Source organism: Dama dama, chromosome 31 (genome assembly GCF_033118175.1).
Source record: "Dama dama isolate Ldn47 chromosome 31, ASM3311817v1, whole genome shotgun sequence".
Classification (NCBI taxonomy): Eukaryota; Metazoa; Chordata; class Mammalia; order Artiodactyla; family Cervidae; genus Dama; species Dama dama.
In genome coordinates this window covers 55,984,708-55,997,239 of record NC_083711.1, presented here as the reverse complement: position 1 = coordinate 55,997,239, position 12,532 = coordinate 55,984,708, and the positions used below count along the sequence as shown (strand labels likewise).

Below are 12,532 nucleotides of genomic sequence, written 5' to 3'. Positions count from 1 at the left end.
AACCCTTTTCTCTGCTCATTTTTTAGCTGATTATCTCAAACTTGACTTGGATAGAACTGAATTCTCCACCTCTTCCTGCCCCTGCTACCAACTCTTCATTTCTCAGTCTTCTTACTAAACGTCAGCTGGACTCCCCCAGTTGCCCTGACTCAAATCATGGGTAGCTTAGAGTCATCCTGAACTCCTCTCTTTTTTATTGTCTCTACCTTTAAACATACGTAAAACCATCCACAACTATCATGGTCACTGCCAGCCCCTAGCCTAAGCCTCCATTTCTCACCAGAAAACCCAGTAGCCTCCTCCCTGATCTCCCTGCCTCCACCCTCATCCCATCACTGTGCACGGAGCAGCCAGCAATGGTCCTTCCATGGTACAAGCCATCCCATATCCCCTCCTCTCACAAGTGGCTCCCAGTCTTCAGTATAGCCTCCTTGTCTTTTCTGATATCTCTCCAAATCTCTCTCTAATCCCATCTCCCTCTTGTGACTGATACTATGAAATTTTTCTTTGATCTTTTTCCTAGTTTATGGCACAGAGCTCTTACTTTGGAATTTTCTGAGTTATGAGATCGATAAGGGTGCATTTTATGTTAACAAGGTGACTTTTGGACTGTGCCTGTAGATGGGGTCTGGTGACCACAAGAACTAACCATGTGATTAGAGAGTTGGAACTTTCAGTCCCATCTCTGTCAGGACAGAGGAGAGGGACTAGAGATGAAGTTCAATCACCAGTGGTCAATGCCTATGTAATGAAGCCTCCATGAAATCTTAAAAGGACAGTGTTCAGAGAGCTTTTGGGTTGCTGAGCTTGTGGAAATTTGGGGAGATCGGCATGCTTGGAGAGAGTGTGGAGGTTCTGCACCCATTCCCCATAACTTTCTCTAGGCATCTCTCCTATTTGGCTATTCTTGGATTATATTCTTTTATACTAAATCATTGATTTAGTACATAAAGTGTCTTTCTGAGTTCTGTGAGCCTTTGAAAATTCAGTTCAGTTCAGTCATGTCCGACTCTTTGCGACCCCATGGACTGCAGCATGCCAGCCTCCCTGTCCATCACCAACTTCCAGAGTTTACTCAAACTCATGTTCATTGAAGTGGTGATGCCATGCAACCATCTCATGTCCCCTTCTCCTCCTGCCTTCTGTCTTTCCCAGCATCAGGAAATGAGTCAGTTCTCTTTTCAAATGAGTCAGTTCTTCACATCAGGTGGACAAAGTATTGGAGTTTCAGCTTCAGCACCAGTCCTTCCAGTGAATATTCAGGATTGATTTCCTTTTGAATTGACTGTTTGGATCTCCTTGCTGTCCAAGGGACTCTCAAGAGTCTTTTCCAACACCACAGTTCAAAAGCATCAATTCTTCGGCATTCAGCTTTCTTTATAGTCCAACTCTCACGTCCATACATGACCACTGGAAAAACCATAGCCTTGACTAGATGGACCTTTGTTGGCAAAGTAATATCTCTGCTTTTTAATATGCTGTCTAGGTTGGTCATAGCTTTTCTTCCAAGGAGCAAGTGTGTTTTAATTTCATGGCTGCAGTCACCATCTGCAGTGATTTTGGAGCCCCCAAAAATAAAGTCAGCCACTGTTTCCACTGTTTCCCCATCTATTTGCCATGAAGTGATGGAACCAGATACCATGATCTTAATTTTCTGAATGTTGAGTTTTAAGCCAACTTTTTCACTTTCCTCTTTCACTTTCATCAAGAGGCTTTTTAGTTCCTCTTCACTTTCTGCTATAAAGGTGGTGTCATCTGCATATCTGAGGTTATTGATATTTCTCCCGGCAATCTTGATTCCAGCTTGTGCTTCATCCAGCCCAGCATTTCGCATGATGTACTCTGCATATAAGTTAAATAAGCAGGGTGACAATATACAGCCTTGACGTACTCCTTTCCCAATTTGGAACCAGTCTTTTGTTCCGTGTCCAGTTCTAACTGTGTCTTCTTGACCTGCATACAGGTTTCTCAAGAGGCAGGTCAAGTGGTCTGGTATTTCCATATCTTTAAGAATTTTCCAGTTTGTTGTGATCCACACAGTCAAAGGCTTTGTCATAGTCAATAAAGCAGAAATAGATGTTTTTCTGGAGCTCTCTTGCTTTTTTGATGATCCAGCAGATGTTGGCAATTTGATCTCTGGTTCCCCTGCCTTTTCTAAATCCAGCTTGAACATCTGGAAGTTCACAGTTCATGTATTATTGAAGCCTGGCTTGGAGAATTTTGAGCATTACTTTACTAGTGTGTGAGATGAGTGCAATTGTGTGGTAGTTTGAGCATTCTTTGGGATTGCCTCTTTTGGGGATTGTTTGTAGTGATGTTTCCTAAGGCCCACTTGACTTCACATTCCAGGATGTCTGGCTCTAGGTGAGTGATCACACCATCATGGTTATCTGGGTCATGAAGATCTTTTTTGTATAGTTCTTCTGTGTATTCTTGCCACCTCTTCCCAATATCGTCTGCTTCTATTAGGTCCATACTATTTCTGTCCCTTATTGTGCACATCTTTGCATGAAATGTTCCCCTGGTATCTCTAATTTTCTTGAAGAGATCTCTAGTCTTTCCCATTCTATTGTTTTCCTCTATTTCTTTGCACTGAGGAAGGCTTTCTTATCTCTCCTTGCTATTCTTTGGAACTCTGCATTCAAATGGGAATATCTTTCCTTTTCTCCTTTGCTTTTCACTTGTCTTCTTTTCACAGCTATTTGTAAGGCCTACTCACACAATCATTTTGCCTTTTTGCATTTCTTTTTCTTGGGGATAATCTTGATCCCTGCCACCTGTACAATGTCATGAACCTCTGTCCATAGTTCTTCAGGTACTGTGTCTGTTAGATCTAATCCCTTGAAAATTAAATCTAGCAAATTAACTGAACCCAAGTAGGGTGTCCCTGGAACCTCCCAACTGTAGCTGGTCGGTCAGTAGCCTCAGCAACAACCTGGAGCTTCATTTGGCATTAGAAGTGGAGGGAGCAGTCTTGTGTCAATAGGACTGAACTCAGCCTGTGGAATCTGACGCGGTCGCCGGCAGCTGGTATCAGAATTGTGCTGAGCGCCAGGCCATCTGTCTGGTGTCACAGGACCGCTTGGCGTGGACCCACCCGCCTCAGTGGGATCGGGGGCAGAGCCCTCACCTGCCCTTCCCCCAGTCTCTCACCCCTCTCACTCACTCCACGGATCTCTCGGCTCCTCTGGGAGTGTTCGAGCAATCACATCGCAGGACTTCCTCACCAACTCCTCCTGCTCTCTGGGCCTCTCCCTAGGTATCCTCACGGCCCACTCCCTCACTTTGGCAGGGTGACAACTTGGCTGTCACCTCATCAGAAAGCTCTTCCGTGACGACCCCCACCTCTCTTATCATTCTCTACCTCCTTACTCTGAATCTTTGTGTCATTCATGATAGCTGCTTTTTACTGGCTGTCTTACTCCCCGGTCTCCATCAGATGGGAGCTCCAGAAGAGCAGGGGTCTAATCTGGTGTGCACAGCTCTATTTCCAGGCATTAATACAATGGCTGGCTCGGTATTACAGTAGCCCTTACCATAGTAGTAACTAATTCTTTGTTAAGTGAATCCTACCTACTCAGGGACACTCAGTTAATGTCATGGGACATATCCTTTGCGTGTTTTTTTTTCTAACTGACTGACTTTCTCACTTTACTCATCAATATTAGCAGTTGTTTTCCTCTTGTCAATTGGCCAGGTTTTATTTTATTTATATGTATTAATAAAGCTAACACTTGTGTAGGCTATCACCTATTTATATTGTTTCTTTTTTAAATTTTTGTTTCCATCATTAGCCCATTTTTAAAATTGAGGCACAGATTTTTTTTTTTTCTTATTGGTTTCTAAGGGCTCTTAATATATTAAGCCTTGGTAATTTTCTTCCAGTTAATCATTTAGGAAGTAGTTGAAGGAGTTGGACAGATGGAAAAGAGAGTGAAAAGAGGAAGGGCCCCAAACCAAAGGGGACAGTCTTAGCTTTACCTCTTTCTTGAGTTCAAGTCCCACATTTCTAACTTTCTACTGCACGTTCTCCTGCTACCCTAAACTCTGCATGCAAAAACGCAGTGTATCATCTTCTTCAAGTGATGTCTCGCTGTTGACTCTTCTCTTCATATTCACAATACTGCCCTTCTCTCTGCTTCTCAGGCTAGAAACGTCTTCCTCATGTTTCTTAGCCTTTTGCTGTTTCTTGTTACTAGCTTAGACTTCTCAGCACCTTGCACTCCACCATCCCACAGTAGGTTCACTTTCTGTAATTGTCTCCCTCTGGTCTGCTTTGCACACTTCCACAAAGTTAATCTTTCTGATTAATTTGCCATTAATTTGTTATGCTGATTAATTTGCCATTTCTCTGCTAAAAGCCCCTTTAATATCACCCCATTATTTAAATAATACCTTCCAAAGGTATCAGGTGTCTCCTGTGGCCACAAGTCACCTGATCTTCTGTTTATCTCACTTTCTAACTTCTCGGTCCAATCTGCCATCTTTGACCATCACTGCACTGCCCGCCTCTGGGCCTTGAAGTCATGTTGTTCTCTGTCTCAGAAATGCTTGTTCTCCCATATTTGCCCATCAAAACCCTCCTCATCCTTCAGGGCTCTGACCAAATGTTGCTTCTTTCTTGAAATCTTCCCTGCTCATGCAGTCCAAAAGAGATGTTCCTCTCTCTTTCAAACTTCGATGATGCTCATAATTTGTCTCTTATAGACAGTTGTTTTACTGACTTGCTATTTTTGCCTGTTCTATTTACTGTCATGGATTATAAACTCCTTGATGTCAAGGATTTTTGTCTTGTTTATCTATCCTCTTACCATAGCATCTGGTACAGGCCTTGCACATAGCAAGTGCTCAGAAATTGTTCAATAAATTTAAAAAGTGTGAACAGCTCAGAAACCTTATATGAATTGAAGGTCATTTTCAAAACCTTTTTTTCACGTTAGCCAGATTGTGATTTGACAAAACTGGATTTCGTTTCTGTTTGTATCTTGTTGTTTACACATCAGACTGCACTGGGATGGAACTGTCCCTCTGTTTTTCTCTGCTTCCTTATCTGTTTTCAGGTGCCATCAGAATTGTTCTCTCCATCTTCTAATTATACTTCCCAGATTTGGACACCGTTCTTGAGAGAGTAGTTCTCAGACTTGGCTGCACATTAGAATCACTGGGGGAGCTTTTCTATTCCTGAAGCCCAGGCCTTACCCAGACCAAAGGAAATCAACCTCCGAGGGCGGATGCAGGCATCAGGGCTTGTGGTTACATCTTGCCAGGTGACCCCAGTGTGCAGCCAGGGTTGAGGACTGTTCTCCACCCCTCATACCCTCATGCGTATCAGAATCACCTGGTAAAATGCCAAAAGTAAACTCTAACCTCCTCCAGTGAGCAAGTGCTCTGTTCTTTTATGAACTCTCCAGGCCATCCTGACCCACACCGGTGTTTGAGAACCCCTGCTAGCTAAACCTCTCCCAGGTAAGATGGTACGACCTGGTTAAAATTCATGGTTTGATTCACCAGGTCCTAGAAAATGATGTTTGTTTTGGGGGGATTTTTATAAAGCCTCTTCTGGGAGCACATCAGGTCACACAATGAAAATCCATTTACAGGTGGTGCTGTCTTCATGACGGCATCTCCTGAATGTTAGGAGAACTGTTTTTCACCAATTTAAACTATTTTCATCTAGGTTGTGACACTATAAACTTTTAATGCAAAGGAAGTAATTTTGAGGAGGGGAACATGACAACTGTTATTTCTGTTAAAAAAAAAAAGAAGATGAATAACATGTGATGTTTAATGTACACCTTTGGGATAAATCCAAGGCACACTACCCCTCTGTCTGCAGATCCTTGAATGTCTCTGGAGTGGGAGAGAAATAATTCTGTAACGTTGAAGGCTATTTCTGTTAGAGCTTAAGGTGGGATACTACAGAGAATTTGGGTTTCCTTTGTTCATGGATGAACATAGACTCAAAGAACTGTCATTAACAGTGGAAAAAGATTGTGTGAAATTGAGACTATTATTACTTGCATTGTCCATCTGAATGCCTCCAAAGCATAGAGAACTGAAGTCCTGTCTATTTTTCCTGGACGGATATTGTGGAATTGTTCATTTTTCACATCGCTGGTTACTGTTCAGCTCCACTCAGATTCATCAGGCACATTACATTTCTCCCTTCCTTTGAAATATTTTCATTTTGGGTTAGATGCTCTTTAAATTCTCCTTTGGCTCAAAAAGTCTATGATTCTGACCCCTTGGCTTTTCAACTTGAAATAAAATCAGACCTTTGTCTCCAAACATGGTGCTCTTAACAAGAACAACTCAGTATAGAACCGGCATGTCTGCTCTACTTTTGGTTTTTCCACTTATTTTCCCAAACGTCTTTGCATTTTGAAAGATTTCATAGCAATGGAGTTCCTAGGCCATTATCACTGATAAGAAGCAGATAGAACTTGTAGATACATTTCTACAATGTGTAGTATATATTGACCTTGCATGCTAAGTCGCGTCAGTTGTGTCTGACTCTTTGTGACCCTATGGACGGTAGCCGACCAGGCTCCTCTGTCCATGAGATTCTCTAGGCAGGAATACTGGAGTGGGTTGCTATTTCCTTTAGTTAACAAGTAAATCAAACATTTCAAGCTTTTCTAGTCTTTGTGAAAACTTTAAAGGCCCCACAAAAAGGAAATGGATATTGTTAATACAGATGACATATAGCTATTTAACTGCATTTTGTTTTTGATTTATTCTCTATTTATGGTCATTGCTCAGGAAATTTTGTACTTCTTAATGAAGTAAGAAAAGACTGCATTTCCTTCCATTCTAAGACATTAACTATGTGGAGTGACTACATCAGATATATATCTCAGGATTCATATAACATGGGAGACAGCAGAGAGGTTTCAACTGAGCAAAATATTCCTTTTGTTTGATAACTGAAAAAAAATATGCAGCTTAAACTGTGTTTATAGCTTTTCGCCTGTGGCATTCTTTCCTGTTATTGTCATTTTTTTAACACCTGATGTGATACATGCTTATTTACTTTTCCTTCTGATAACACTCATTCTTCATTTCTTTCCTTAGAAAATGAAAATACCATTCTAACAATGGTGTGGGTTGTAAGTCTTCTTGTTAGGCAGCAGAGGGCGCTGTGGGGCAGAGACTCGCTGAAGAGGAGAGGTGTTTGAGAGATACTGGGCGAGTGTCCTGGCTTCTGTTGATAGGTCTTGAATTACCCAATTATCTGGTCCAAATTCTGGTCCCATTGAAAGGAGCTGCAAATATATATATGTAGAAGGGGGAAATAGGCAAATAATGAAAATGTCATTTTCATCCTCTTCAAATGAACAATTCTTTTCAGAAGAGGACCAATATCAAGAAATATACATTTTTTTAATTGGGCTATAATTCTCATATTATAAAATTATTCTTTAAAAATACACAGTTCAGTGAGTTTGAGCATATTCAGAAGGTTGTTTGACTAACATGTCTTTAATCCCGAAAAGAGATCTTGTTGACAAAAGTAGTTACTCCCCATTCCTTTTTCCCCTAGCCCTGGCAACTACAAATCTACTTTCTGTCTCTCTAGATTTACCTATTCTGGACAGTGCATATAAATAAAACCATATAATATATGGCCTTTGTGTCAGGCTTCTTCACTTACTATGATGTTTTCAACCCTCAATCATGTTGTAGCATACATCAATACTTCATCCCTTTTTGTAGTTAAAAAAATGTTCTGTGGAATTAATATCCTGCATTTTGTTTATCCATTTATCAGTTGATGAACATTTGTGTTTTTTCCTTTTCTTGACCATTGTGAGTGATGCTTCTAGGAACATTTGTGTACAACTATTTTGTGTGAACATATGTTTTTATTTCTCTTGGATGTATACCTCAGGGTGGAATTGTTGGATCCTGCAGTAACTATGTTTAACTTCTGGCTGCCAAACAGTTTCCTACAGTGGCTGAACTGTTGTACATTCTAGCAGTGTATGAAGTTTTCAACTTCTCCACTTCTTCACCAACACTCCTTGTCTTTTTTATTCTAGCCATTCTAATGAGTGTGTAGTGGCATTTCAGTGTGATTTTGATTTGTATTTACAAAAAAATAGAGTCTTTTAGGATCACTTAGGGTCCATGAATTTGTTTCAGAACTACAATTTAGCTTGCTACATCATTCTAACCACACCATCTTTCCACCTTCTGGGTTGTCTATTGGGCTCTAGTGGAGACTGAATTTTAACAATGCTTTCCTTCTTCTCTCCTCGTCTCTTTCCTCTTTCTATTTTCTCTCTCCCTCTCTCCCTCCCTCCTTCTCTTCTTCTTTTACTTCCTTTCTTCTGACCAGATGCTGGCAAGGCTGCTTTCCTCATGGGCATTAACTCCTCTGAGCTGGTGAAGGGCTTGATCCACCCTAGAATCAAAGTTGGTAATGAATATGTAACTAGAAGTCAAAATGTAGAGCAGGTAAGTTACTTCCGGAGCATTATGATTCTGTCCTCTTGTTCTAATTGTACACGGGTTTTATTTGTGTATTTTTCAACTTCTGATGTCTGTAACAAGGGCTTCTATAAAAAAGTGAAAAAGAATTACTATGATGAGTATTCTAACTGTTTTCATCTGTGATGCACACCACAGTAAATGCTCTTGTGTTAAGAGTCTTTCTAGTCTGAAAGATACCATTTTGACAGTTTCCCCTTGAGCAACAAGTCTCTTCAGATTCAGGGAAGTCCTTTACTTTTTATAATAAATATCTTTGTGGTATAGCTAAGAGGCTCTTAAAGGTACAGTTTCTGACATGAGTAAAATTGGTGAATTGAAATCTATCACCTATTTGGAATATTGACTTTTTAGGCTATCAGATGCATTCATTAAGAAAGGATTTCAGCACATATGCCGAAGTTAGCGTTCAAAGAGGGGGAAAAATGAGAACCAAAGTGAGAGATGGAAGGTCATATAGGTTTTGTTCAGTATCCAGGAGAATATCTTAATGATAGAATATGAGTGCTCTGAGAAGTGTTGATCCTGAGGCTGTGCAGTCAATAGTCATAGGACAGCCAACTAGTGAGACCATTTAAAGATGATAGTGTGTTTCAAAATAATAATTGACGTCTGGAACGTGCAGGTATGAGACAAGCCCTGCTACAGTAACATACGCAGTAAAATCCTAGAGAGGATAAAACAGGCATTATTTCTTACTCCTACCAAGCCCAGTACAGATTAGACCGCCTTCTTCAATTTTGCCCTCAGGCCATCTGGGATGCACGGCCTCCAGCGCTGCTACGCGGGGAACAGTGATTTGTGAAGAAAGTACACACACTTTAACTGCCTGGGGCCAGAAGTGATACCACTTTTAGTAAGACTCGAGTGGTGAGAACTAGTCAAACTCTCTCCTTAGCTGCTGTGGGGCTGAGAAGTGTAGTCTTTCTGGAAAGAGAAAATGGTTTGATCACATACGACGTGTAAAACGCATTCATATTATCGCCTTCCATTCCTGCAACAAAACTCAGAGGTAGGTAAGGCAAGGATACTTATGTTTTTTCCAGTTGAGGAAACTGAGGGTTAGGGAACATAAGTAACGTTCCAAAGGACACCCAGCTAGTATTTAGGTGACATTTAGACTGTCTTACTCTGTATACATCCTAAATCTGAAAATGAGATAGACAAATGTGCCACTTTGTGACAGAAGACAGTTGTTTTGACAACAATAAACTCTCTTTCTTTTATATGTTGATAGAAAGGCATTTGGTGGGACTGTCATTAAAATATTTCAACAACTAATCAAAATCAATTTCCTAGTTCAGCTTACTCTATAACTAAATAAGCTTATCTCTACCATGATGTCAACGCTACGGGAGCAATTTGCCTGCGTTTTCGTCCTCCCTGCTGACCTGAGCTCTCGAGGCCATGGACTGTGTCTGATTCCTCTTAGTACCCCAGCACTGAGCACAGTGCCCCGCAAGCAGTAGGTGCTCCATAAATGTTAAAGTAAATGAAATCCTGGCTGATGTTCAGCCGTGCTCAGTGGGACAAGCAGCTGAGCTATTTCTTCGTAGCGAGGCTGGAGATGTCTGGCAGCTTCTTGCCTTTTAAGACATTCACCACCACATGCATGCATGACATGCTATGATTATAGAACAAGGACTCGCTCAGTGTAAAACTAATGAGCCCATAGGAGGACTGAAATCAAACCTTCGTCTCTTTAATATTGTGTTCTCGGGGACTGAGTTACCACACCAGCCTCTACTATAATGGAATCAGTGGAGCAAGCTAATATATTATTATTCAGCATTAAAAGAAAGAAAGCCCTCACCCCCGTGCCCCCTCCCCTCCCCACCTTCTTGCTGGAGCACTCTCTGCAGACGGAGTAAGAAGGCACACTCTAAGGGTGTTCTTTTCTTAGGAATTTTACTGACTTGATAGAGACAATTGTCACTGCTAAGAATAGAGATGTATGTGCTCTGCTGATGACAATTGCAAAAGATGGCGAAAATTCTTGCAGTGTTAACACTTTATGCAAAACTTAGTTCTAGCTCTTATGCTATCTAACTCTGGGACTTTGGTCGAATACTCCATCTCCCTGAGCACCCCATGAAGAGGTTAAGTTTTCCTGTGGGTCTTAGTGGAGCAACGATTGGCATCTAAAGGAGATAATTCTTCACGCATGAGCGTGTCCCACACATTGAAGGAAATTTTGCATGCCTGCTCCCAGGTGCTAAGTGCCAGCAACACTCAGTCACTGATGATGGGAGAATGCCCATCCTGTTCCAAAATGCCCCCTTCCCTGGGGTGGGGGATGTACCGTCTTGAATTGGGAGCCACTATACATGATCATCAAGAACCAAGGCTCTTCAGGTCTAGTATTTTAAGATTCTAGGAGAGTTCTAACTATGCTTATTAGAAATAAGTTATTTTACTTTAGAAAGATTAATGATGACCAAACAATAATAGTAATCAGCAGCTACCGAATGCCCGCTGCGGGTGCTGGGCCGTGTGCTTTGTATGCATAGTTCATTCAATCAAACAGCCAGTCTGCAAAGTTGACCTTATTTATGCTTCCATTTTATTAAAGCCAGTGAACTTAGAAAGATTAACTGCGGAAAGCAACATGGACAGTAAATACTGGATCAAGGATGAGGAAGTGATAGAAGTGGAGAAGGGATAGGAAAGGGGAACCAGCATTTACTGGATGGACTCTAAGTGCCAAGTACTGTGCTCTGTATATTTATATCTTCTGTCTCATGAAATCTCTTCCAACAACCATGAGACAAGCATATTTTAACATTGTTATTTCACAGATGAGGAGGGCGGGGATCCAGGTGGTTAAACATACAGCTTACTTGACTGCGCTTCTTTTCAGTTTTGTTTTTCTGTCCTATAATGTTGACCCCCAAGTAATCAAAGTCTTTGAAGTTATTTTAAAGAGAGCTCAGTCATGAGTCTGTTTAACCTCTGAAAAGTGGAAGTGTAGATTTGCCTGCCTCGTTCCGTCTTCATTGGACAGAAAGTGATTGAAAATGATGATATGCTGGTGAGCAGCATATTGGATTACCAGGTTTATTAATTCATTCATCAGACATCATCCCATCCATTTCTTCTTCTGCTACAATTTCAGGCTGTCTTCCCATTTTTCACTACTCCCCACCTGTGGCCAGTTTCTCTCTCACTCCTACTTCTCAAGTATTTAGGGAATTAAAAACGGGTGAGCAAGATAGTCATGTTCTTTTCAAACTTTCAAAGTGACTGCTGTAGACAGAGTGATTTCCTTGATGCTCTGGAGGATAAAAATCATTCTCGGAGCTTTATTTGTGCGTGTGTGCTCTTGACGCCAATAATAAAAAACTGTGATGCCATCCGGCTTATGGATTACTGTGGAAATGACTCAAGATAACTGATCAGGGAGTGGGTGACTCATAACTAAATCACCGCCAGACACCAACTGGCTCCTGCTACACGCAGCGTCCTGGGCAGCCGAAGGATGGATGTGATAGGCCTATTTTAACTGTTAAGTCGTTGGAGCGCATTCCCCTGCCAGGCTTGGAGACTGTCCAGCTGAAATTCACTTCTCCTTGGAGTCTGTCAGAACGCTGCCGCGACAGCGGCGCCTGCGCATCCGCAAAGCCGCAGCATCGCACGCAGAGGTTGGAGCTGTCCCCAGTAGGTTAGGGGAGCGCCTTTGCCCCACACCTCCAGGGAGGGGAAGTGTAGGCTGAGTTTTATAGTAGGAGAATCTGAGTCAGAATGATGCACTAAATTGCCATTTTCCCTATGCAGAGTTGAGGGCAGTCCTGGAAACTAATAAAATAGGTGGAAGCTGAGGCTGGAAAGAATCTTCAAGAGCAGTAACTCAGGGGAAGACCCTGCAGCCTAGAGAGATTGGGTCACTTGCCAAAGGTTGTGCAATTTATTAGCAGCAGCAGGAAAGGGCTAGAGATTCCATATTCCTAACCTACTCTACCAGCATTTTTGAAACTTTATGATGCGTGGGAGTCAGAGGGGATTGTGCCAGAGTGCAAATTCTGATTCAGAGGTCTGGGAT

General features: G+C 41.7%; 1 protein-coding gene across 1 annotated transcript in view; it reads left to right on the top strand.

The window, feature by feature from the left end:
• Positions 1-12,532, top strand: part of MYH15 (myosin heavy chain 15) — a 146,669-nt gene that overhangs the window by 36,193 nt on the left and 97,944 nt on the right. The window contains exon 12 of the mRNA XM_061134312.1: positions 8,342-8,460. Coding sequence (XP_060990295.1) covers positions 8,342-8,460 — 119 coding nt within the window. The remainder of the gene's footprint in view (positions 1-8,341; positions 8,461-12,532) is intronic.